The sequence below is a fragment of the Trachemys scripta genome, chromosome 10, assembly GCF_013100865.1.
Source record: "Trachemys scripta elegans isolate TJP31775 chromosome 10, CAS_Tse_1.0, whole genome shotgun sequence".
In the NCBI taxonomy this organism is placed as follows: domain Eukaryota; kingdom Metazoa; phylum Chordata; order Testudines; family Emydidae; genus Trachemys; species Trachemys scripta.
This window is the reverse complement of record NC_048307.1, coordinates 79,845,715-79,873,405: the sequence shown is the minus strand read 5'-3', so window position 1 is coordinate 79,873,405 and position 27,691 is coordinate 79,845,715. Positions and strand designations below refer to the sequence as shown.

The 27,691-nt window shown below is 42.6% G+C and overlaps 1 protein-coding gene across 1 annotated transcript in view; it reads left to right on the top strand.

Moving 5' to 3' along the window:
* The window catches only part of MEGF11 (multiple EGF like domains 11), a 256,860-nt gene that overhangs the window by 184,702 nt on the left and 44,467 nt on the right, over window positions 1-27,691 (top strand). Inside the window, exons 13-17 of the mRNA XM_034784777.1 lie at window positions 188-290; window positions 17,111-17,257; window positions 19,925-20,059; window positions 24,593-24,721; window positions 27,444-27,572. Coding sequence (XP_034640668.1) covers window positions 188-290; window positions 17,111-17,257; window positions 19,925-20,059; window positions 24,593-24,721; window positions 27,444-27,572 — 643 coding nt within the window. The remainder of the gene's footprint in view (window positions 1-187; window positions 291-17,110; window positions 17,258-19,924; window positions 20,060-24,592; window positions 24,722-27,443; window positions 27,573-27,691) is intronic.

Below are 27,691 nucleotides of genomic sequence, written 5' to 3'. Positions count from 1 at the left end.
CATTGTTTTGTGTTCTGAGTTTGGTTCTTTTTAGAAGTGGTAGGCATCCTGTTTTTTTCGCCCGGACTGTCGCATGTTAATTTAAAAAAATGCAACTTAGCATTAAAATGGGCATGATAGATGATTGTGCACATTTAAGGACCAAAATCTGATTACTAAGGCGCTTTTAAATTTATGTTTTTGGAAGGATGGAACATATGGCCTTAATTGCAGTGAACACTGTGACTGTAGCCATGCAGACGGGTGTGATGCTGTCACTGGTTATTGCTGCTGTCTTGCCGGGTGGACAGGTAACATTACTAAGCTATTCTGTGTAATATGCACGGTTCTGATTCTTCTATCACCTCCTTAGCTCAATTGGCTGTATAATTTTAAACCAAATATACAGGCGAGAGATTATAAGAATACGCCGATCAGAAATGCTCATGATGATGGGATAGGCTAAATGGCTTTGATTAAATCTGTATTCATATTCATTGAAGAAGGCTTCAAATCCTTGAGCCAGGTATTACCCTTCTGTAAAAAGAATTCTTGGTCACGAAGGAGCTGTTTTGGAAACCTGCAAAGTTTTCCTTGTGCAGTTTTCTCTTCTATTGTCCTCTCCATAGGGAGACATTTGTGGCCTTGTGGAGCCTGGGACCTGCATATCAGGGAAAGCAGCTAGCAAACACAGGGATCCAGAAATGCATTACACTTGTTGCTTCTCCTGTGGCAGCGTAGCTCCTATGGGAATCATATGGCCGCGAGCTGTCTCCTCTATATTTATACTTTACCCATTAACCACGCTGCCAAGAACAGTAGGTTTGGAGAGCAAGTTGATGCTGGCTCTGCAATCCATTCTCCTGATTGCATAGAAGGAGCAGAGAGAGGCTTTCCATAAGATCTCAGAGAGTGCTGGCCAGCCTTGGAGATCCCAAAACGCTGTCTGGCTCAAACTGAAAGTCTAGTGCTAAAGAGTCTGTGTGGCCATTGCTGGTCTTGGGTCCTTGAATATTGATGTGATTCTAAGAGGACAGCAATGAAAATAACCCACAGCTTACACAAAGCCCCTGCTCTGTTCGAAGCAGGGCAGCAGCAGCTGGAAAACCTATGAGACTTGCTTTTAAAAAATGGAAGTTTATCTTCGTGGCTTTGAATGCAAAGTCACATCATTATCCCGGCTGCCCAAGGGTGGCAGTAGCAATGGAGATGCAGTAACAATGCAGGTGCATTAACGGTCGCTTCTTTGGGGAACGCAGCTGCTTTCCTAAGAAATGTAAGATTTGGAGCAGGAGCGGCACTCGGTGGTCTGAGCTAAAAGCAGCCAGCACATTCAGGGTCCTGCAACCCAAGTCCTAATTAATGGCATAAGCCACTGCCCCCCTCATGCCGAGTGGACGTCTCAGCACAGCAGCTCAGGTTCCTAAGGAGAAAAGCAGACAAAGCCACGTGAAGTGTTTAACATTTGAAAACAACTTTTATAATTAAATAAGATGTAAAAATAAAAAGTGCAGTGCACTGTTTAAAAACTGGGCTGCTTTTTAAACAGCATACTGGACACGCATACTTTAAAACCGGCCTTCCCCAAGAAGATCTGTTTTATAAGGTCACTAACATACTCTGGGCTTTGCATTCCTCGCTCAGTATACCTACGTGAGAGTGGAGTAGAGGCGTTCAGCTGTCCTTGTGCCTCTCTGCCATCAGTACATCCATGCATCAGGCTGATCGTGTGTTATTGATGACTTTTCAATGAGGAATTAGAGCAGGGGTGGCCCACTTGTGGCTCCGGAGCCACATGCAGCTCTTCAGAAGTTAATACGCGGCTCCTTGTATAGGCCCCGACTCCGGGGCTGGAGCTACATGTGCCAACTTTCCAATGTGCCGGGGGGGTGCTCACTGCTCAACCCCTGGCTCTGCCACAGGCCCTGCCCCCACTCCACCCTCGCTCCTCCCACACACACACCCCAGCCTCCTGCAGGCCACGGATCAGCTGATCAGGAGGTGCAGGGAGGGAGGGGGAGGCGCTGATCGGCAGGGTTGCCAGTGGGTGGGAGGTACTGGGAGCGGGGTGGGGGAGCTGATGGGGGGCTGCTGATGTATTACTGTGGCTCTTTGGCAATGTACATTGGTAAATTCTGGCTCCTTCTCAGGCTTAGGTTGGCCACCCCCTGAATTAGAGGGTACTCCCTTCCGACCGTTTTTTGGCCACCATTTCAAAAGAGATTAAATGATCTTATGAAAGTACAGTTAATCACAGAATTGGGTATAGTTTTGGAGGTAGGAAGGAGGAGAGTTTACTATGTTCTAGGATATTTTTTTTTGAACGCCTTTTTGCATGTAGCATTCCACAAAAAAGTGTTTCTTGTCCTCAACTGCTATTCTGTACCTCAGGCTGATATAGCCAAAAGGAAGATTTCCAATGAATGTTCTACCCTTCTCACAAACACAGGCACACTTGCAAATGTACCACACACGCAGGCGCAAGCCACTCTTGCTAAAAGTAAGGGTAATATCTACACTACCGCCCTTGTTTTTTCTTTCACTACTGGATAATATACATACTTGTTACCTGCTAAGGCCTAACTGCACCCTGCACATTCTCCAGGCATGGAACGCCACTGACTTCAGTAACTTCAGGATCACGTTCCAATTAGGGAAGAAAATATTAGGTTAGAATTTCAGCCCCGGTTGAAATTGACATCTAGATGGTAAAATGATGGATACATAAAAAATGCTGATAGACAGAGCCAACAGGTATTTTGTCAATTCTGCTTTCAATGTTTTTCCATTTGGCTTCACACCAAATAAAAGGATAAATTCGACTCATTTGTGTTTGAAAGTATGTAATTTCAGAGACTCGTCAGTTAGATAATTATATGTTCACATTGGTGAGTATGTCATCAGAGAAGATTAATCTTATGGTCTGAAGTTGTTGTGAACTACTCTGTGATGTGTGCTTTACAAACACGATGGGATAAATAATTCAGGATAAAGTTTGTGCTTTCCGAGTTTGCTACTAATTAGACATGGCCTGTAAAAGATGAGGAAAGTTCAGGAACATCTGAAGATTTGTATTACCCACTCACACCAGGCAGAGAAATTCATGTGACTTTCCGATCCTAATAGCCACAAAACTTCATCTGAAATAGCATATTCTGTATGTTCATGCTACATGTGGGACTCCCATTGATGGCAGTGCTCTGTGCAAAGATCAAGGGGAAGATGCAGCCCATGTTCTTTAAAGTAGGTTTTCAAGATGTGACTGATATAAACCTTCAGAGAGAGATAAGATGATAGGAGCACACAGGAAAGACTGGGGAAGAAAACTCGGGGGGAGGGGGGGAAGCCTCATAAGGACTGAGTATACAAGGGTACTTATTAGTAGTCCCCCAACCCCCTGTTATGTTATGATGGCACCTATTGAGACTCAGTTGTACGATGCACGAGACAGTCTGTATCCTGCCGAGCATACAGCCTAGATTAAGACAAGATGCAATCAGTGGTTGTGACAGACAGCGGGGTGGAGGGAGTCAGAAGCATCAGCAATGGAATCACAAAGTTGCATAGACCAGCTGTGTGCATAAATAAGCAATTCACCATGTCAGCAACAAACTGTAAGGGCTCACTCTGGCCCAGATCCCACCTTCAGAGAGATGTACATTATCGTCAGTGGGAGTCCCCCACACACGTTCAAAGGTAGATCTTGGACCCACTTAAACAGATGAGAGTTGAGACAATTTCTCCATGTCTTTATTACTGAAAATTAACCCCCAAAGGACACCTCGGCCTGATACACATAAATATCATGTTACTAGTAGCTTTGGAGATCTCTTGGAGGGCATCTGTGATTAAAAGAACAAGAAAAGTTGGCAAAGGGCTCTCAGATGGTAGAAGCCAAGTGAGACGTGTTCAACCTGGGCCAAAATCAGATCTCAGACATGTGCACATGCCGCTGAATTTTGTTCCACATGGAGGAAGTGGTAAATGTTTTAAGAAATAAGGTCTCAATCCTGCAGGGAATTGAGTGCCCGTGGCCCTGAGTCAACACTGCATTTAAGCACTTGAGTAGTCTCATTACAATTAAAGTAGAGCACATGTTTGAGTTCATTGCTAGACAGGAGAGGAAACATGGAGTGCTTTAATGTTAATTGTAGTGGGTTAATTTGGGACGTCATGCACATTGAGTTCCTTGTGAGATAGTAAACACTGTAGTGTGAGATAGTGAACGCTGGAGGATAAGTGCAGGCTGGAATATTTGCTGGTTTGCAGCAGTGTGCAAGCAAACAGGGCAGAGAGAATCAAGAGTCCCTAGATAACCTGGTGAAAGCCAGGGGCATTCAGGCATTGCGCTCTGGACTTAAGTTCAGGCCAGGATCCTCTGGGGTTTTGTAACTAGAAATTAGAAATAATGGTCTCATTTGCCTTGGTGGCCCAGCCCAGGGTGAGCTTTGGTAGACGTTATCCATGAAGTAGGCATAATGTCAGCTGCAGGTCCCAGGAAGTACAGCTACTTTGCCACCCTTATAAAAGGGAGGTGCTGCAGGAGCTCCTCTCTGAGCCCTGCCTGCTTGGCCCTCCCTTCCTTTGTTGTGGCTAGTGGTGTGAGCCAGGAATAGGCCTTGCACACAGAGAAGCTCAAGGACTACAGTTGGGCCCAACTCTTGCGCAGAGGCACAAGAGTGGGGCAGCTTCTTGCATCTATCCCCTCCCTCATGCAGGAGATGAGCCCAGTCTGGCCCAATGAGCTTGGTGTTTGCAGCTCAGTTCTGCAAGGACAATGACCTCATCACAGATACCAGCATCCAGTTGTCATTAATTGGCCACTTAGTTGGTAGTCTCAGTAGAAAGGCCAAGGGCTGAATTAGTCATGGACATGGATCTGTTCTCTCACCACTGCAGGTGGCTCCTCTAAAGGAGTGCCGATTTGTTAACCAGAAACTGTTCACGAAACTGGGTCGGTTTTGACAAATCTCGACTCAAAAAAAATTATGGAAAAAAATTGAAATGGTTCCATTTTGACATTTTTTGAATTGGAAAATTTTGGGGTTTTAAGTCAAAATGATTTTTCTTTTTGAAATGTCAGTAAATTTAGACTAACAGGGAGAAAAAAAGGGTTGAAATCCAATCAAAACATTTTGATGGACGCAAACTGAAAATATTTGTGAGGCTTGCGAAAATTTCTGAGAGTTCAACTTTTCATCGTGATTCAGGATGGGAACAATTTTCAAATCTTGAAAATTTCTCCCAGGATGGGAAAAACACTCCGTGCCAGGACAGAGGGACATTGGCAGGACTGTGTGTGGAACCATGCACTGCCAGAGCTGCGCTGCATCTCCAAGATCGACATTGCAACACCTTTCACAATTGCACACCACGTTCACACACACACACACACACACACTTAAACAAAGCCATCAGTCTGTGCTGACACACACAACGTGTCTAATTCCTCTCTGCTCTGACTCGGAATGTTCTGCCTAACCCTTCGAGTTAATGGTGATGGTGTACATTTTGCTATTCTTTTTGATATTGCAGTGGGATTAAATAAGATAGTGGGAAATTTTCAGATCCTTTTAAAGTTAAGGTCAGCACAATCCTGTTTAGCTGAATTCCTTGAATCTGAAATGCTCTAATCTGAATCCTGATTGTCTTCTTTTCTGTTTCTCTGATTTTTATAGAATGCCAATAATATCTAGATTCTCCCAATGCGAATAGTTTAGTTTAGCCAGTAACTCCTCTGATTATCCAAATGCTTTTGATGTCCCCAAAACATGCAGAATAAATGGGGTTGTACTGTAAACATAAAATGGAAAATACTCAACAGTGTGGCTAATTATAAACTCCACTGGGAAGAATCAGCAGGTTTTTTTATACACGGTCCCATGATTGTTTACCTTTAATTAATCAGGACTGCAAACACAGTCCGGGAAATGATTGTGCTGTTGAGAAAAAGGTATCCCATTATTTCACTGATGCTTTTAAACAATTCAGTTTGTTTGTGTTTCACAAGTTTAAGTTGCATCTCTGACATAACAAATACAAAGTCACAATATGAATTTACTGTCATCCATAATCTTAATCGCTTTCATAAATCGCTAGCCATATAAAGCCTAATTGTCTCTTATTACATCCAGAAATATGGTACAGTGGGTGTGGTAGTCTCAAATTGTAGGGATTTCCTCATGTGGTTGTATAAGTGAGCTAATGGGGTCAGGAAATGTAGGCTGGTCACAGATAAGGTTAGCTTTGAGGCATGAGACTTTGCCTTGGAGAGAATTTGCAGGCTGCAAGCGACATCTGCACTGTCACTCAAACACAGAAACATGTTTCTTCTCTCCTGTGGACACATTAATTCAGTAAAACTGATAAGCCTTTTACTCAAGGGAAGGCCTTTTTGAATTTTAAAGAAACAGTGTCCACTTTGACAGTAAGCTCTGAGGTATTTTTAACTTCTCTCTATTTGGGCTCTTTGTGAAAAGATGATACACTTTGCAAGGAAGGAGGAAAGAGAGAGACTTTCCATTAAAAAAATATAAAATGCCATAAAAATGAATGTTTATATTAACATGATCCTTCCCCATTTATTGCAATATTTGGTTTATACACCTCTACCCCGATATAACGCTGTCTTCAGGAACCAAAAAATCTTACCGCGTTATAGGCGAAACCGCGTTATATCGAACTTGCTTTGATCCACCGGAGTGCGCAGCCCCGTCCCCCCGGAGCACTGCTTTACCGCATTATATCCAAATTCGTGTTATATCGGGTCGCGTTATATCGAGGTAGCGGTGTAATAATAATTCTGTTGTCATCAATGGAGATTCTCCAGGTTTACACTTCCATAACTGAGGATAGACTCTGGCCCTATGCATTTAAAACCAGGAGAAAATCTAGAAGTTGTGCATTTTAAAGTAACTACACTAGGTTTTTAAGTAGTTGGATACATATTATTTCAGGCACACTTAAAGCTACTCCTTTACCGTGGTTACTAGTTCTCTGCAATATTGCTTCACTCAGTATTCGCAGAGAGGAAAGCGTAGCAAAGCTTGCGACAAAACCGCGTGATATGCCACATCGACCATTAATTAAAAACTTGTTTAATCTACCACATAGTCGTCTGCCCTCAGAGCACCCATTGTGGGTAAGTTTACCAGGTGAGGGATTTACGATAGAGACCGTGTGGAGAGCTTCATGATCCATAGAGAAACTGACAAATAATTATCTTGTCTCGGACCCCAATCAACATCAACCCGGGTTTGGTTAACCGCAAAGGCAATGGAGCCCCCGGAATCGGTTTCATACTGGACATGGAATTTGTGCTGCAGCAGAATTTCAGTGGCGTTTGAGACAGGCTACTATGTTGGTGTGGGCAGCCACAAACAATGGCACATATTGTTGAGGACTGCAAACTAACTCCACTTCCTGGAAGTCCTCATGCCTTGAACATCGTTAATAAGATCTCTGTGGCTTGGCTTGACCGGATTGCATATGCCAAATAAATAAACAGTAGGTTGATACACAGCACTTCAAAGTGCATTATGTTGTGATACAAATAAGCCTTTTTCTTTTAATCAGACTGTTTCACACTTTCTTGGTTTGTGATACTAAGCATAAAATATTAGAATGAAGCAACAGCAAATTCCTATTAAACATGCAATTTCTAGATGTCTAATACCATTTTACAAGCCATATTTTAAACTTTATCATTCTTGGCAGTCTTATCCCAGATTTTTAAATTAATAATTTATTTTTGTGATTATTCTGTATCCTTATATTAGATTTAAACAGATGGGAAAACTAGACATTTCAGGAGTCATTTCATTCTCTCTATCCTCTGGATGGTGCCTTTCAAATGTAAAAATCATTTCCATCTGAAAAGGTATGTGGTTACTCTCTGGGTTTCCACAAGTGCCCTTCAGTCTATAAATGTAACATAAGCCTATTAGAAATTAGCTTTAATTTTTCATTGACTTAATTTCAAGTGAGTTGATAAGATTTTAATGTCATTCTGTGCTTAAACATTCTCTCTTTGATGGGATCCTTTAAGTATGGTTCCTGCTGATATAAGGCAAATTTTCAAAAATATAAATTATGAAGTTATATCAAAGACTTCATTGATGTCCCACTATTAATTATGGCAGTGGCATTCCTTGACCGATATCTAGGGGGCCCCAGAATCTCATCTAAAGCAGACTTAGTTGTGTTTGTCTTAAGCCAAATCTGAACCAAATTTAGGGCACAGTCCAGTCCTGCTCGGTGGGAGCAGGATCCGAGTACAAGAAGATAGTGCATATTGACTCCAATGAGACTACACTTGTGCTTAAAGGTAAGCTGTGCATGATCAGGGCCATAAATAGGGAAAGTATGAACATAATTTAGTACAATTTTAATTCCTTTTGGTTTTCATACATAGTCAGATTCTTATCTGGTGTAAGTAGATGTAGCTCCATTGGTTTCATTGAAGCTATGCTGACTTAACCCAGCCGAGGGTTTGGTCCAAAAAGTTTAACTTGGCGCTAGATATATGCAGCTATTTTCACTTAACAAACACGAATGTATGTTAAATAAAAGTTTGAATACGTGTACGGTAAGTTATTCTGTAAGTAGATCTGGGTGAATAATAGTGCAAATAAGTTAGGCACTATACAGTTCATTAAATACTGAATGTCAGAGCGCTGTGTTTTGGAAGGAAGGAAGAAATAAATAAAAGCTATTTGAAAAACAACTAGTAGGCTGAACATTTTCATGTACATTTTTGATGAAGAACTTTGGGGAAAAAAAGAGAAAAGATTGAAATTCACTAAACATTATTCAGTATAAATCATTTCCCCAGCTCTACTAGTAGACTAAGATCCTGCCAACGATCTTCCCAGCTCATGAGTTATTGTAGGGATTAATCAATAAAAGGACTGGACAACAGTTTAAATTGCTACCTTTAAAAAGCCCCTCCCTTGCCAGCAGATGGATAGCTTGGTTCTGCCCCATTTCATTCCTGCTGCTCCCTGGCCAGAAGTCATGTCAAGAGTATGGGGTGAGGTATAATGGAAAGGTGCTAAAAGGAATGGGCTGAAATTGACTCCCGCCCAGAACCCTCCTCCCTTCATCATCCTTTCTCCCTGGTGGCCATAATCTCTCCCTCCTCCCTAGTGAGCCCCAGAGAGTATCTCATAATCCTGGAAACTGGCCAATCCTTAAGGCAGAAAGAAAACCTTAAAAGTTTTTATTGTACAAATTCCCAGGTTTCCATGCTTTATATCTGAACTGTTCTATAGATAATTGAAAATGGTGGTAGGAGTGGCACTCCATAGAGGTGCAGTAGGCTGTAAATGAATTACAATCAGAAAAACACTTACAGTAATGGGCGTTTATATCCCCCATGCATTGATGAGAGAAAAGACAATTTAATCTTTCACTGGCTGCTGGAGCAAACCTTGTACTTCATCATTTAGGGCCAGGCTATGGAACCATTGCTCTGACTGGTGAGATGTAACTGGTTCCACAACTTAATGCTTAGGATGGCTTCTTGGCTAGAATTGCACTCTGAAGACTACAAAGAATGTTTTGGCTGTTTCCTCTGTAGAATAATTTCGCTGTGTAAAAACAAAAATCGCTTCTACTTTGCAGACTTCACAAATGGTTATCAATTGCTAGTGTTTTCCTTTCCCTTTAAGGGAGATCCCGTTTTATTTGTTTCTATCTCCTGCTCTTCACAAACAGAATTTTCTGGTTCTCCGGCGTTCCAGGAGCTGAACGATTTTGTCCTTTTGAATTTTACTCTGGTGTTCCTGATTGGATCTGAATCAGCCACTCAAGGCAAGTCTAGAAACTGGAATAAACAGAGAGATGTGGGGAAAAAAGGAAAGCATCAAGAATTCTTTACGCCATTCTATTTGTGCTACCCATAATCCCTTCTGAATGAATGGTAAAGCGCTAATCAGACACAGTTCGGTCTAGTGTTCTTATTGAATTTTCCTTTACCTAATGCAGACGGAAGCAGCAACATATTCAGTACGTAGCAAAGCAGTACGTAGCAAAGATCCAGTCTGTAATACGAAACAGATTTAAGCAGATGTTATAGTTAAAACAAGAGTATAGCCATATTAAATGAACAATGGGAGGAGAAGAGGGAAGGATAAGGAGATTATTATAGATTTTTTGAGACATTTGCTTTGATTGTTATGTATCAGAAAATTAGCATTCCCAGCTTTTGGTGAAACCCTTTTCTGTTCTGATCTTGATGGCATCTCCTTGTTAATTAAACACGTTGGGCTAATTGCACTCTGACTTCCTTTTGCTGTCCCACTGAAGTCAAGGGGATGGCAAAAAAGCATAACTCAGTCATGGCAGAACTTCACACGCCAGGCTATCTACCTTTGCTTAGGTGCCTGGTTCTACAGTGAGGGGCAAACACTGGCACCTAGACACTAAGGCCCAGAGTTTTAAATGTATGTGGGTGTTGATCTGCTCAGCCTTGTAGCACCCAGCTGATTTAGGAGCCTAAGTCTCATTTCCAAAAGCCACTTGAAAGTCAGTGGGCTGTAGGCTTCTAAATCAGTTGGGTGTTGCAGCAGTGAGCGGAGAAACGCCTAGATCCCTTTAAAGATCTGGGCCTAAGGGCCTGTTTCAAAGCCTGGAAGTCAGTAGGAGAGTTCCAATTCAGTGGGCTTCATGGGGTGAGGACTTAGACTGGGTATTTGGGTGCCTGAGTGCCCAAGACAGCTCCCTGGTGTGAAACTGGGTGCCAGCTATTGGGGCACATGGCTGCTTCCTAAGCATGGTGCAGCAAGCAGGTTGCCCCACATGATAAAGGCGGGCAGGACTGTGTTTTGTGAAGGCACATTTCCCACTGGAGCTAAAGCCACACAAGGCACTATCTGGCCCTAAGTCAGCAAATAAATACATGTCTAAAGCAGTCTTTCAGCCTGTGGTCATTAGGAGATCTACCCGTTTTTTAAAGTGGATATTATTATGGTTTCAAGGTGTCCACAAACTAGCATTAAGAATTTTACTGATGGAGATAAAGGTCAGCTGGCAACCCAGAAAATCAGGCGTGAAACACCAAGCTTCAGGCTTCCACTGTATTTCCTGCACAAATTTGATGCCTGTTTGTTCATAGAAAAGCAGTTCTTTCCAAAGCTATTTAAATGCCAAGGATAAGAGATTATTATGACATCATATCATACTGAGAGACAGGTGGAAGAGAGTGAAATGTTTGTGTTGGATCCAAAATGTCTATGGAAATCACGCCTGTCATTGCTAATTCACATTACATCTGTCTTTGGATTGTGATTATTGAGAAAAAGTTGAAGACCTCATTCAGAGAAATAATTACAGTTGTACATCAATAGATATATAGTTAAAGTACATAGGAAAAAACCTACTTCCTATCATTTATCATCCCCGGAAAATAATTACTCTGTGCAGTACATGGATCGTGCTGCAGAAGCTAATGTCAAGTATAGATTGGCCCAAAACAGGACACTGGCTCTCATGTATTCGGTCACTTTTTTCTCCCCTTTGTTCTTCTGGAGGCAAGTTAGAAAAACAACAGCAGGCTTCTTTAAGAGCAAAAGATACAACCACTGAGCATGAGCAATCTGGAGTGAGGGACCCCGGTACCAACCTCCCGGGACCATTCACCGGCACCGAGACACTGGTCTCTGGCACCAGATCAGCAGCACTGCTCCCCGGTGTAGTACCGCTCGGCACCACCGTGGACGTCTAGGTCCAGGTCATTGGACTCAGAGGCTGACTCCTGCTATTCGAGGCGCAGTCGGTACCGTTTGGGCAGGCGCAGGCAGTACGCTAGTATGGCGCCGTGGCAGCCGCCAGCACAATGGTCCTTTTGGACCTCGTGGGCCTACCACCAGGCCCATGGCTCTTTCTCCAGGGGCCCGCAGTCGGTGGCCTCTGAGGGAGGCGCACCCCCACCAGCCAGGAACTGTCCTCCTCCTTGGGGTTCCGAGACCACGTCAGCTCGTGGCACTCTGCGAGATCCAGCATCTGCACCTGCGCCCGGCACCGAGACTGCAGTCGACAGCGAGAGCCATGGGGCTGATCGGGACGACAACAGGCAGCTGGAAGGCTAGGAGGGCACGATGCCGCCTCTGGCTTCGTCGACTTCATCACCTGACGAAGCAGTGACAGGATCTTCTGTCTCTGGATCGCCCCCCCATCGATAGCAGGGCTCATCGGGGCCGGCTACACAGGATCACCCACAATATGGAGTTGCAGGCGGAGGAGGTGGTTGAGCCTGAGGACCCCATGGTTGACACAGGCACCAGCGGTGCGTTCCACAAGGGCACAGGCCTCCTTCGCGGCGTTCCTAGCCCGGGTCCCAATTCAAGAAATCCCCTGGGTGGCAACGTTGTCCTTGGTTCTTACGTTCACCTCTCATTACACCATTACCCAGCACACCAGAGACTATTGCAGCATTTGGCAGAGTGGTGCTCCATAACTCCGACCCCACCGCGTAGGTAAGGAGTCACCTATTCAGAATCAATAGGACCAAGTACTCAACGACGAAAAAAACGGTTACTTACCTTCTCGTAACTGTTGTTCGTTGAGATGTGTTGCTCATTATCCCCCTCGCCTCCCTGCTCTTGGAGTAACCAGCAAGAAGGAACTGAGGCGGTGCCGGATCAGCAGGGTCATATATTCACTGCCATGGAGGCACCATTCCAGGGGGCTCCACAGCCAACCCGACGGCTGCTGCTAGGGGAAAAACTTTCTGACAACTGTGCATGCAGCAAGCACACCTAATTGGAATGGATAATAAGCAACACATCGCAAAGAACTACAGTTACGAGAAGGTGAGTAACCATTTTTACGAGAAGGTGCGTAACCGTTTTTTCTTTTACAGGAGCACGAATCCCAGCTTTTCAGTGAATGTTCCTTTCCCAGAGGAAGCCTTGGCACCAGAGGGTTAATGCAGAACTAGTGCCGTCGTTAAAGGCACTGACCGTTCCCTTTTTGAGACCTGTGTTCAAATCCTCCCAATTGCAGAGAGTGAGATTATCTCATTGCGCGGCCTAAGGAGTATGTTCCCCATCTCACCCATGCCTGGGCTCAAGATGGGCCAAACGCTGATGAAATGCAGATCAGCAGGTGTTTTGCCAGGCAGAATTAAGGTGCCCTGACGGAACCCTGGGGGGAGACTGCGTAGCACATAACCGCCCTGGAGCTGCTTCATATGAGGGTGGTCACGCTTGCCTTTTGTGCTAAGAATAAATTCTGCCCTTTTAAAATAATAACAACTAAAAATCAGCATTTCACACGCTTGGGTCCATGTCTGTTGAGAGAGGTTTGTTTATTGGATGTAAATGACTATGCTAGGCTCTCTGTACCACTCAGGCCATGTGGTGTGTGCTTTTGAATATCTGGGTTGGAAGGGACCTGAGGAGGTCATCTAGTCCAACCCCCTGCTCAAACCAGGCCCAATTCCCAGACAGATTTTTGCCCCAGATCCCTAAGTGGCCCCCTTAAGGTTTGAACTCACAATCCTGGGTTTAGCAGGCCAATGCTCAAACCACTGAGCTATCCCTTCCCACTGGGAGAGTGGCTATACAAGACCACAAATACAATCAACCAGCTCAAATGCCAATCATGGCAACAGGCGTTGGGATCATTGACTATGCAGATCCAGTGACCCTAAACACTCCCATACCTCAATGGCATAGAGGGGACAGTGGCCAGTACTCCATTTTGCAAGCTGGCTTAAGGACTGGGATCAAGAATCTTGCGTTGGCCCCCAGCACCTGCATCTTTTGCTCACATACAGCCCATGACTCTGGCTTTACGTGAGTGACCATGAATTTCACTCACTATCTATCCCCAAATCATTGTTTGAAAAGCTCTTGGTGTGCTACCAGGGAAGCGTGATTTTATTCTCACATCAGCAATTGCAACAAGACGCTGGTACAGTAAGTCATTTCCTAGCATTCAGGAAATGGGGTTCATGAGTGGAACTGCCTCCTGCAGCTTTGAGAATGTATTCTTATGGTAGTTGTCTTCCTAATTTGTGCATAACACATGTGAAATGAGGCATTTGTTCATAAATCACGAACCTTTGGTTGCAAGTTGAAATTATGCTGAAATGTGTGGAATTCAGCATTTTTTTTTATATTTCTGGGAATTACATATTGAACACTAATTGCTTATCAAAAACGTTCATCTGCAAATTTCTAAGTAAAATTAAAGTTTTACATTAAGGAAGCTTCATGCTCCAGTAACTCTGATTGTGAAGTAGCTCGGTGTGATATACTCAACCTTACTATACTGTCAAATTAGGGAAGTGTAAACGAAGGTGCTTCTTCAGCAAAATTCCATACAATGCACATGCCCAGGTTCAAATTTAACTGCTTGTTTTCACTTGCAATGCGAGGTGGGTATTGTTTTTGAGCCTCCAAAAGAGAAGTCTTCCAGAAGAATTACTTTAGAAATAATACAAAGGGGCTTCTGTAAAAATGTATTGCAGAATCTTTTCAATGGTCTTTTGAATATTAATAAATAAGGAGGTGTAATGTGTGGAATTTGTCTTCTACAAAGGCTGGTTTTTTCCCCCCTTCTACATTTTGTTAGAACAATCAGCCTCACAATTACTCATTGCCTCAGTTAGGAAGGAGAAGACATCCCTCATTATTCATTACTTAGGCAGAGTCTTTTCTGCTGCAAAGAACATCTATGGCATTTTAATTCAGCTACTTTGAAAGGAGAGGAGTCCATGTCATTCTTTCTCAACTTTGGGAAAAGAGACCAGAAATAATGCTGCTTAATTGTCTCCATTTATAAATAGCCCCTCCACAGGAGGGGAATTGTATTTTTAATACTGCAGTCGGGAGGAAAAGGCACCCATCCCTCTAAATGTATGTCTTGGGTTTAATTTTGGGAGCTGAAATGGGGGCATTTAAAAGTATAAATAATAAACGTTTATAGTGTGTAAATATAAAATGTGTACTTTATTTTATTGAACTAATTATACTACATTATATACTTACTCCCCTCTCTCTCTCTCGCTAACCTAAACAAGCCAAACGATTTCTTTTATTTCAGAGATATTTTTGTTATGACTGCAGCTTTCCCTTGTATTATTTAGCTCATATAAATTCCCCTGTTCTTCTAGTCCCTTGTCTTTATATTGAACCCTTTCTGTTTGGGTTTGTGTATTAAAATGTGAAGAGGGGGAGTTTTGACTATGGGTTTTCTTGTATCTTCATTTGTTTTTTATCTTTTTAAGTTGTACAGCCTTGGTTGTGGCTCTTTAAGTAAAGCTCTGAGGATGTATTATTAGAAACTCCATTTTAAACTGAACTTTTAACTTTCCACCCCTGCCGACCTTGGTTAAGATTTTCAAGGAAGGTTCATCATAATCATGTGATTAATCTTCAGAAACAGGAAATTTTGGCTCTGTGATATTTCTCAGTGTATTTACTTCAGAGAGTTATAAAATGAACTTGAAACTGCACTGTAAGTGTGTTTATAATGACTTTTAGCTGATTTAATAATCCTCAACATTTGGTGACGGTACAGATTACAGCTTCACAAATACAGTACATTACCTGTAGCATCCAGATGAAGATATCAGAGGTGTAGGAAATTACTTGGGATTGTATTTATCCTTAGTAGTGCATTAATCCAGCCTCTGGCTGAGGCTGGATCTTTCAGCATCTTTGTCTGCATTTATCCCATTATGCAGTGGGAACATGTGCATGGATGATAAAGAACTTCTTCATGTTGAGAAAATAGCTGGGGCACGTGTACACCATGAAATCCTGGCGCAGCAGTTGTAAAGCACCTGGTGTGGTAATGCTGTTAGGAGAATTTTTAAGCCAATAGATATTTTTTATATCGATATCTACAATGTGCCAAAGCTAATACCACTTCCTACTGCTGGCAGCCCTTTATGTCTCAGCTCCTGATCCAGCAACCTTTTACTCACCTGAGGAGCATTTAATCATGCAGGTAGTTCTGTTGATCTCAGTAACGGGTCCTGGTTGATCTTAGTGGGCCTACTCACATGAGTAAGGGCTCCTCATGGGGGTAAGGGTTTGCAGGGTCAAGTCCTTAGTTTGATTCAGGTGTCTACAGAGACACAGCACAGGATTGTATTTAAATGTCACCAGTGAAAACAATACTAAAGAAATGCAGCTTTTAAGTCCCCTGGCAGGGTTTTTCTGCCCCTTTGAAGCTTTGATTGTCATAAGAATAAATGTCAAACAATTGCCTTGGGAATAATTTGAGGCTGAATTTGCGATTGCCAGTCTCCACTTGTTTACATGTCAAATTGTGTGCCGACAAACTCCTGCCCACATGTTGTTGCTTGCGGGATCAGGACATTAACGTATTAACATACAGACCCTCTGTTGAAAACACAGCAAGCTCTGGGGTGAAATATGGCAATGGTGCAATAACACAGACACTATACAGCGGTTTAGGACAGAAAATGACAAATATACTGGATATAATTGAATCTAAGTACAGTGGGGAATTTTAGAACTAAAGTATTTTCATGGTGCTGTGATTCGTTTTTCTTTTTCAATCTTATTTCACAGCAATGGTTTTGTGACCGGATTTCAACTGACTCTTTATTTCAAGACGTATTATTTGAGATACTTGGTGATCTTTAAAAATTGTTAGTCCTTGATCCCACCGAAGATGACTAAGATACGTCTACACTGCAGCGGGGAGTGAGACTCCAGCCTGGACAGACAGACTTGCCTTAGCGGACCTCGAACTAGCATGCTAAAAATATCGGTGTGGACGGACGGACGTTGGGTTGCAACTCGGGCTTTCAAGAGAGCCCAGGGTGCCACATCCACGCTGCTATTTTTAGCGTTCTTGCTCAAGCTCCGCTAGTATGAATCTGTCTACCTGGGGTGGGCGGCTTGCTCCAGCTGTGGTGTCGACATACCCATAGGGCTCAATCCTGCATGGCGTTCACCAACTTGCAGGATTCACTGTTGTGCATTTTGAACCTTCAACCTATCAGGCAGGTAGGAGAATAGTTATTTTCTAGCCAGGCTTCCTTGCTTGCTCTAATGCCCTGTAAGTTAAGAGCCTACCCAAGCATCTGTTTTATCAGCGAACTGAATGAGCTGCGCTGAAAGCTAATGTATGCATTTGCATTCTGTAGGCATCCATTGTGATAATGTATGCGCACAGGGCCGCTGGGGACCAAACTGCTCCATCTCTTGTAACTGTGAGAACGGGGGATCCTGCTCGCCGGAGGATGGGACTTGCGAGTGTGCGCCAGGATATAGAGGACCCATGTGCCAGAGAAGTAAGACTTACCATTTCTGCGGTGGGCAAGGTGCTTCTGAAGCAAAGTGAAGCAGGACGAAAGAGAGGCCCAGAAAAGGCCCTGTGGTAGTAAGGGGAAAGAGATCTCATAGCACCATGCTCCTGCCTCCTTCACCCATTAGGGACTGCCCAGCCCACAAGAAGGATTGTAGCATGGTAATTCAGTTCCTGGAGGGTGGAGTTCTCAAGAGAATACCAGATTTTGTATTATTTTAGCTCCATAAATGGGTCTAGAGAATAAAAAAGGACTCCACAGGGCACGATATTCTTGTTTAATAAGTTGTTTAGATGTAGGCAGAACCTGAATGCACAGCCCTAATAACCAGTCCCCCATTGTCCTTCCCAAGAGCCTCATTGACATAGTCAATTGGGTGGCGGGGTGGCAGGGACGGCTTTACAATGCTTTATCCGGCATTCCATAGCCATTAGGGAGGGGACATTTACTGCTGGAAAGGCGCAACCTCTGTGGGTACAGAACTCAGGAATTAAACGTTGTGCCAGGGTAACTGTAGGATGCTCTGTTTTGGGATTCAGTGAAAGAGCACAGGCTGCGCACAAACAGAAATGGGAGAGATGGAGGAGCTTTTTATGCTTATTTTTATTATTGTGCTTGAGTGTCACATGAGGTCCAGTGAACAAATGTAACAGACTCTGGAAGTAGAGATCATCGTCCTTCCAGCACAATGATAAATGGAAGTCAGATCGGGCCTGTTATATACTGAAGAGTGGCTAGTCATTGGCTATCAAAATCATGTGGCAACATCATGTCAATGCCAAAGTTAGTTTCAAGATCCTGCACTCTAGAAAAAGAAACCCACAGGCTAGATGCCAACCTGGTATAGCTGCAGTCTCCTGCTGCATATTAAAATGTGCCAAGGAGATAAAATCTTCTCATTTGCCTTATCTAGAAAACCACTTCTCTTCCCCTGTACCCCACATTTGATGCCTAGAAGCTCTTCATACATCTATGGAGGCCACACACCACTTTCTTGCTATCTAAAGAGAGATGGATTCACCTTTATTAATTTCTTTTGCTGCAGTACCCCTTCACACCCACTGTCCAACCCCAAATCACACGCCTCCTCTGATTTTTACAGGCAACACTTGCCACCAGCACACACTCATCTCTAAAAATAATTTGTAGCTGCCAGTTTTTATTTAAAGCCCTTATAGTGATGACCTCTGTCACTGCTGTAGTTAATGGCCTATAAGCATTTTCATTAAAAACCCCTCTTTCCGGGTGCTTCAGCATATCTGTGCCGCTGTAAAACTCCTCTCCAAGGCTGACACATGGCACTCAAAGCTTCAGGGAATTGGGCAGGAAATTGTATTACAAGTTTGAAGCCCTAAGAGTGCAAAAGCAAAGGAAGTTAATAGTTTCTGGCCTTCCTGAGCTGAAAAACAGCTTAGTTTTATCAGCTGGAGGCATGGAGGCCGTAAGGGGCATCTCCTGTCCCCAGAGCACAGCTCCAGTAATGAGGCTGTGCCCTGACAAGATCCACTGGGTACTTGCGGGAAGAGGAATTCTTCCCTAAGCCACAGAGGGAATCCGTGGCTGTTCGTGCAGTAGCTCCAAGCCTCTGAAACCCCCTTCTGTGGTGGAATGGCTAGAGGATCCAGCTCTCTCCCACGCTGACCCTACAATTCCCCTAAAGAGTACAGCTCTGAAGCTGCAGGAGGGTTTGGCCTCCCTAAGCTTGTTCTCAGAATCCTTCCCCTTCCCCTTCAGGAAATTCAGAGTTAGGGATGGAATCCAGGGCTAAAGGGCAATTTTGCTAAAACGGTACCTTCTTCCTCAGCCGGTTTGCTTTCGGTGTGTATCCAGAATAACTTCACTGACAAAAAGATTGGATAGTTGTTAGCCCTGCAGACCCATCTGGGAGAGGGATTCGGATTGCTTTATGGCTACTGTCTCATCAACAGAATTATCAGCCAGGTCTCAACTGCGGAATCTGTAGTAACATAAGGACCTCGATCCCATAGTGAATTTATGAGCTGGCAGAGAAGTCATCGTTTGGCTCTAAAACTGAGCCAATGGGGAATCTCATGAGTAAAAAAGGGGAAACACATGATATAATTTTTGCGTTTTTCTTACTGCAGTTTGCCTGTTGCAGGGTTTTCCATACACCACATGCTTAAGAACAACAGTGCAGGTTTAGAAAAGACACTTAGCCCTAATTCTGTTTTTATTCATTTGTGTGCAAATCCTACAGCGTTTTTGACTTAAGTTTTAAACAAGTTAAGCTCGCAATGTCTGTACTAATTGATATAGGCATCTGTTGTGATTGCCCATGCAAATTGGGTAATCTTGCATGTCGCTACCATAATTACCCTTTTACTCTCACAGTTACCTTCGTTGGGTGCTGCCATTGCAATTGCATGTACAAATTAGATGTCCAGTTGCGCATGTGTTCTGCATCTAATTTGTTTAGAAATCAGGCACTTAATATAGGGGGGTGGAAGTAACTGAAAGCAATTTCTAATATATTTTATCTGATATTTTTAGAAATTAAATGAGGTTGTTTGCCTTAGATTATGGCACAGGCCGAGAGCCTTATAAAACTGATTAAGGGAGAAGGTTCTGATCTTAAAGTCTATGAGAAGACCTCTGAACTCCAGTGACTACTTGATCTTGTTCTTGCTTTAGTTTGTTCACCTGGCTTTTATGGGCATCATTGCAGTCAAGCATGTCCCCCGTGTGTGCACAGCAGCGGGCCTTGTCACCATGTTACTGGACGTTGTGATTGTTTGCCTGGATTCTTTGGCTCACTCTGCAACCAAGGTACCAATCCCAAGATACTCTCATGCTACTTTTTCCTACATTTATGTGCAAGGGACTCTTTGCAGCAAGAACTCTTACAGACCACTTTCAAGTTATCTGGTTTGTTTTTTAGTCTCAGCAGTTGAGATCACAAGAAACTGTTTTACTTCACAGGCGAAATGCAAATGGGTACTTAGTCATCTTTTTGTAAATATGTTGTACTCTGACATGCATAAATAAAACAGCTCTGCAGCTCAGTATTGAAGCGCATATAAAACGTGACACTTTCTGTAAATGAATCTGCTGTTCTACCTTTTCATTTTCCTCCTGTTAATCCTAGTGTATCCTAAAGGTATGGTGACACTTTCTAGGACACTTTTTAAACCTAAGAGGCTCACATCAGTTAATATAAATATAAAGGCCAACATGCTGAAACTTGGGTACTTAAATCTAAATATAGGGCCAGATAATTTATGCGACCCTTCTTGGCAGTGAACAGCACCTGACTCCGTGAATGGTGGCCTTGAAATCAGGTATTACTGAACACAAGGAAGGGAGGCAGGAAATTTGTTCCAGGGGCACTTAAATCAAAGTGGCTTGATTTTTCAGAAGTGCAGAGTGACCCTAGCTCCCATTAAAGTCAACCTCTGAGCACCTTTACAAATCCAGCCACTCTTATTTAGCTAATTTAGGCACCTATGTTTGAAAATGTTGGCCTCCATTTTTTAGTTGTATCCTACACCACCTGCAAAGTCATTGCCATGTTGTGCAGGACCTGAAAAGTTAGCCAAATTTCAAAGTGGAGAACTGGGCTAATTATCTGGTTAAGAAAACTCAATTTTATTTTTGCTTAACTGTTGAGTACTTCTGGGTTTACTTTGAAATGTTGATCTCTCCAGCAGAATCACTTTAAAATATTAATGTCCTAATTAAAATCAAATTGTGTTGCAATTTGTCCTAATGCGTTATCATGTAACTTTATATTTCTAAAAAGAAGAATGCTAGCATTTGTTCATACCTACAGTACACTCTGTAACATCAGAAATTCCATGTATTGAAACAGTTTTGCTTAGAATTCTAAGCAGCAAGCAACTGAGCAGCTGTTTTTATAAATATTTTTTCATAATCATGTATCAAATTGGATTGATGATACATTGCGGCTGCCAGAACACACCTGACATCTCAGTGGGACTCTTAGTCCCACTTCAGAGCTTCTATAACTAATTAACATCACAATCGGGGTTGTTCTACCCACACAATACTTGCATATAGAAGCACTAGTAGTCCTTATTTCAGAGCTGTGTTTAAAAATATCTTGAAGCTAATAATAAATGTTTGTTTGGTGCTCACCACTTGAAAGGAGAGTCGTCATATTAGATCGTAACCAGGTTTCCAAGCCTAAGGAGAGCAACCATGTTAGCAGAATAGTTCTTCTACTCGTTCTGTGTTAACATCCTGTAGTACATGGTACCAGTCTCCGAGCTGGAGGAAAGACAAGCAGATGCTCACACAATCCCACCGCTATCCTCCATCTCCTGTAACCGGAAGTTTCACTTGTGTGATATGTAGCCTGTTGCCTGTGTCAGTGTCAGAATTAGTATCACAAATCTATTCTCAGACACTAGTGTTCCATATTGCAGAGTAAATCAACTACATGTTTAAGAAAGCTTTTTGAGAACTGTTATTTAATTTAAAAAAAATCCAGCTCTCATTTAAGTGATGCTATCTATTTCCATCTTAAAGATGCAATAAAAATATTGAATTGAAGTACTATGAATAGAGCATGGGATGGAATAATGGGACAGAGCACAGGTTGACAGAGCCTTTTAGTTCTTTCTGCGGCTTGCTGGTTTTTCTAACTTTTTTTCTTCTTCTTCTTTGTTCTGTGTAGTTTTATCTCTTTTCATTTAGAGGACTATTCTGTTTAGTACATAATTTGAAAGTCAGCTTTATCCCTCTTGGAGATAAGTCTGTAGCTAGACTATATGCTATTGTCCTCTTCACCATTCTTAGGTTTCTGTTGTAGTAAGGGTAGAGGATGGTATACTGTATAAGAGCAAATGAATCACAGCTCAGGATTCCAATCTGCGACTGATTCACATTCAGAATAGATTGAGGTCATCTGCAGTGAATGCATATAAGAAAGCGAGAATAGTTGAAATGGTAAAATAGTTGAATAATTCAGAGAAGTGCCTTTTTTGACATCACTATTATTTACAAGGATAGAAGTCCAGTTCCGTTTGTTACATTCTTCACAGAGATGGACTGTGTATTTTATCTTGTTTTGAACAGACATCTGTTTTTGTCAGGGAGCACAGCCAATAAGAACCCAACAATTCATTCATTGTGCAGAATAAGACAAATACGGAGCAAAGCTTTCCATCAGTTTTAATGTTAAAGATTTTCTATAATTTTGTAGGAAGTTAAAGACATACCTATCTATTCATTTTTATATTTCTTTGCCTACACTGCAGAGAAAAATCAGACACAGCTTTTTTCCCCATCTTCTTGAGTAAACTGCGCCAGGTGACCCTATAGGAATAGTTTTGGTTTGTTTTAATTTGTGGAATACCTCTTTTAATAAAGCACATACAGGCATATCTAAGACTTTTGTTGTGATCCATTGATAAACATGATTATTTGTTATGATTTTATCATAATGGTAAAACTTAGCTTACAGTGATGGCTGCGCTTGTGTAGATAGCTTGATAGATGCTGACTGAGCGAAGCCTGAATTTTCAGCAGTAGCACTTGTGCTTCCTTGTGGCAGATGTCTTTCTCCAAGCTGTAAATATTCAGGCCTTGTTGGCTTGTCATGCCTTTCCATTATCCTCCTAGGGCCTGATTCTGCAAGGTGCTGAGGGTCCCAACTCCCATTGACTTTGCTGAGAGTTGGGAAGCTCGGGGGAGATTTTTAGAAGTGCCTAAAGGATTTAGAAGCACAAGTTCCATATCTCCCTCCTCATGTCATGTTGAGATTTGCAGGATTTAATGCAGTGTTGTTGTCACATCAGTCTCTTCTATCGTGAAAATAATTTTACACTTCTTCACACGTATACGCTTAGTTGTACAGCTAGTGATCTTGTGAAGGGGGATTGTATATTATAGGCAAACTTCCTGCTGGTTTGTAGGCTGCTGTGCATCCCAATATGAGAGACTTACACTCTGTGCATTAATGACTTCAGGTACTCCGGTTGTTTACCTTTCCACCTAAGACATCTGTGCCAGGTTAAAAAGAAATGTTTTCGATTCCTCATAATATGCATCACATTAATGAGACTCCCATTCTTGGGCCAGACAGGCAGAGCACAGATAATTGGTGTGTCAATAACTTCCAGTGCTCTGCCGAAAGATGTGCAGTATAGTTCTTCGGTGTTCCAAAGATTTATTCACAGAAAGCTTGCAGTAGCATGCAGGGCAGATGCAGTTAGCGCCTCAGTTGTAGCTTCCAGCTATATTCAGTCCACATTCCTGGATTTCAACGGGAATAAGTCTAGCCTTCTTGAGGCTATTTTGCTAGGACATTGTTTCCCAAACTTGGGACACAGCTTGTGTAGGGAAAGCCCCTGGTGGGCTGGGCCGGTTTGTTTACTTGCCGCGTCCGCAGGTCCGGCCGATCGCGGCTCCCACTGGCCGTGGTTCGCTGCTCCAGGCCAATGTGGGCACTGCTGGAAGCGGTGCGGGCCGAGGGATGTACTGGCCGCTGCTTCCAGCAGCTCCCATTGGCCTGGAGCAGCGAACCGTGGCCAGTGGGAGCCGCGATCGGCCGGACCTGCAGACGCGGCAGGTAAACAAACCGGCCCAGCCCGCCAGGGGTTTTCCCTAAACAAGCAGCAAACCAAGTTTGGGAAACACCGTCCTAGGAGAGCCCACCATTAGGACATTTTTTTTCTGATATTCAGCGTAAATTATTCCTTTCCTTAATTTAATCCCAATCATTGTAGAATCAAATAAATGTAGGGCTAGAAAAGACCTCAAGAGGTCCTCATATGTAAAGCAGGATCAAGTATACCGAGATTGTCCCTGACAGATGTATGCCTGGTTATAATTCCTTGAGCCACCTTAACAGTCCCATTCCTTCTTTGGAGTTTTCTTCCCTCTGTAGGCATCATTTGGCTGACTCCTTAAATCAGTCCCTTCTGCCCCCTCAATTATGTCTCTGAATTCCCTTCAATTTGTTTTTCTCTTTCTGGTACTGCAGTGCCTGCAACTGATTGGTCTGCCCCCTCCCTTTCTTTAATTTCTTTCAGTTATTGTAATCTTAGGTGTTACTGGTAACCACCTTTTCAATCAGAAATATGGGGTTTGAGGTGCCAATGTTACAAGAACATGTTTTATACCCAGAATGTTGCCAGCCAAAATGGACTTGATTAGCTTCTTCCTTCTAGGGTTATTTTGTTTTATTGTTGTGTTGTTTTGTTTTTGGAGTAAGAGTTGTCCCTGTTTGACTTACACCCTTTCTAGGACAGGTGAATATCATTATTACTTTTAACCAGTAATCGCTAGCCATTAAGTCATATTATTTCCTAACACTTGTGCCTTGTATTTCTACAGTGTGTGCCAGTGGAAGGTATGGGAAGAACTGTGCTGAGGTCTGTCAATGTACCAACAATGGCACATGCAATCCTATTGATGGAACTTGTCAATGTTTTCCAGGATGGATAGGGAAAGACTGCTCTCAGAGTAAGCAAAATTTTGGTTTTTACATATCTTATTTTAAGTTTATTTGAGTTTTAAATGCTCTAAAGTTAAGGACAAAAATGATATTTCCAGGGAAATCCCTAAAGTGTTCTAGCAGCCAGTGCTTTATTCTCTTTATAGCTTATTTCTTTTAATTAATCTGTTAGCTTTGGCTTGAATTAGCTTCTGCATTGGAATTTGCATGGATAGTTACTAGCTCCTATGATTGTATAACAAGGTCACAAGCTCTTCTCGGTAAAGAAAGATCCATGCTCCCTTTTAATTTCTAGTTGAATTCCATTTTTAATCTTTCACCTATTACATGAGAAATTATTAGCCAATAAATGTTTTTAGGTACCAGGCCCACACCGTTGAGAAATTCAGAAGATGATATATTCCTATTAAACGTAATTTAATTGTAAAAGGCAATGTGGGTTTGGAGGGATGCATAGCTTCTTGCTGAAAATTGCCCAGGTAGAAGATTGACATTTGCTGATCTTCCAAAGTGTCATTTCCTGAACATGTTCCTTAATTGAAGACAGATCACAGTGGGAAGCAATATCCTATCATTCCGAAACGTTACTTCATATTCAGGATACAACTAGCGTATTAGACAGCATTCAGAATAAAATATATTAAACTTCGGGTGATAAAGTATGAATCGGATAAAAACAGATGGCTGTAATTTTGCTATTATTGTGCGTCTTCCACCGGCAGAATATTGCTGTCACTCAAAAAAATAAAAAAGCTGTAAACTCCATGGATTGTTCATTATATTTAACCATGTAATTGGGAAATGACTGTTAGTGTCTGTTAACCTTGAAAAAAAATTGGGTTTTTTGCTTGCTGAGTGGGACCTGATGGTTTCTTCGGGGTTAGAAAATGTGAAAGTCACCAAAATGAACTCTGAATTCTAGCTGATATAGTTCTAGGGCTGTCTACTGCAATCATTGAAGTCAATAGGTAAATTCTCCCACAAAGAAATGGGATCAGACCTCCCAAACACCGAAAGTTACTTGGGGCGGGTGAGAGGGGGAGCTGCAAAGGAGACGGTTGTGGCTCCTGAGTCCCAAAGCCAGTTCTAAAGCAGCTGGAGAAGTGTGCAAGTCTCCTCTCACAAAGGCAATGTAGCCAGATGGGCATTTCTGCTGGGTTCTAGTGTGAATACCTTGCACCAGATCCTCCCCTAACTTGCACCTTGTGAATTCAGTGATCTTTTCTGCAGTTTAAGTCATCTTATCTGTATATCCTGGCCACCCACTTAGGTAGGTCTGTCATACACCAGAACCCCGTTATTTACCTTCCAAGCTGCTGCCAGTGGAATTTCATGGGCTGGCTAGCGCACAGAGATTTGTGTACAACGTATGTGGCAGCATGGCTTACTCCACAAACCCTAACACAGCGGTTGTATCCCTCTCTTACAAACTGAGTGCCCACAACACCGAAAGAGGGAGAACTCTGCATATCAGGCGGCATGGAAATGTTCACCACTGCTCTACGTTCAGGTTGTCTGTGAACTATTTCTTGCCTTACAAATTCATGTCTTCAGTATGAATCAATGGAAATCAATGTTTTTTCTTTGAAAGGCAGCAAAAATATAGGTGTTATGCTGAAGGGTTATTAACTGGTTGGATCTTTTTATCTGGTACCAATAACTATGTGACTTACTGCAGTCACAGGAGGAGGCTTGACACGCTAATTTTTGAAAAAGCATTAGCATACCTGAAGACCTTAATTTATCTAAAAAAAAATCCTCATCAACATAAACAATTGGATGTTATGGATTTGAATTTACACTTTATGTTGTTTACTCTTTTACAACATTTCACTACTGCTCTGTAGTACAAACAAAGTCAGGAGTTTTAGTACTTGATTGCAAATCAAATGTAAACTGTGAATAGCTGTGTTGTATTATGCAGGAATTCCAGAATATGAGGGGGGAAATTAAATTATTTTCGTATCTTAAAACTCTGTCTAAATTGACTCTGCAAATAAAAGCCAGTGAGGCAATAAGATTGAATAGAATAGTTAGAGCAATATGCTGTCTGGATCATGGAGATATACCTATCTCATAGAACTGGAAGGGACCCCGAACGGTCATCGAGTCCAGCCCCCTGCCTTCACTAGCAGGACCAAGTACTGATTTTGCCCCAGATCCTTAAGTGGCCCCCTCAAGGACTGAACTAACAACCCTGGGTTTAGCAGACCACTGTAGCACCTCACAACTTTAATGTGTTTCTCCTCAGAACACACCTGTGAGGTAGGGCAGTGCTGTTATCCCCATTGCACAGATAGGAAACTGAGGCACAGAGAAACTAAGCGACTTGCCCCTGGTCACACATGAAGCCTATGGCAAGATAGGGGATTGAACCAGTGGCTCCCAAGTTCTAGGCCAATGCCCCTGCACATATGAATCAAAAATCTTGAACCTACAAAATGACCTGGCTGATGGACCAGTGTACCAATATGTAGCTCCACTGATTTCACTGGGTGTGAGGATCTACCAGCATGGATCAGGTTGCAGGATGTGGGCCTAAATTTGAAGAAGGTTTTCCTTGGCTTGAAGCTAATTGCTGTTGTCATGAAATTAAGCTCTGCAGTGTGTAGGAGGCTGTCTTTGTATCTTTGTGCAGCACCAAGCATGTTGTCATCACTTAACAACCATCAGTAATAATCACATGTTAGTCTGAGTTATTAATTGCACTCTCTCTCTCTGTCTTTGTAGCTTGTCCAGCTGGTTTTTGGGGTCCAGATTGCTTTCACACGTGCAACTGCCACAATGGAGCAATGTGCAATCCTTACGATGGAGAATGTAGATGTACCGCTGGTTGGACTGGGCTCTATTGTACTCAGCGTAAGGCTTTTAGAGACACTGTTCACCTGTTGGTGAATCTACCAGAGTATATGCTGCTACCTTGTGTCAGTTCTGGGCATTACAACACTGTGTGTTAATACACATACTAGCATCTGCGA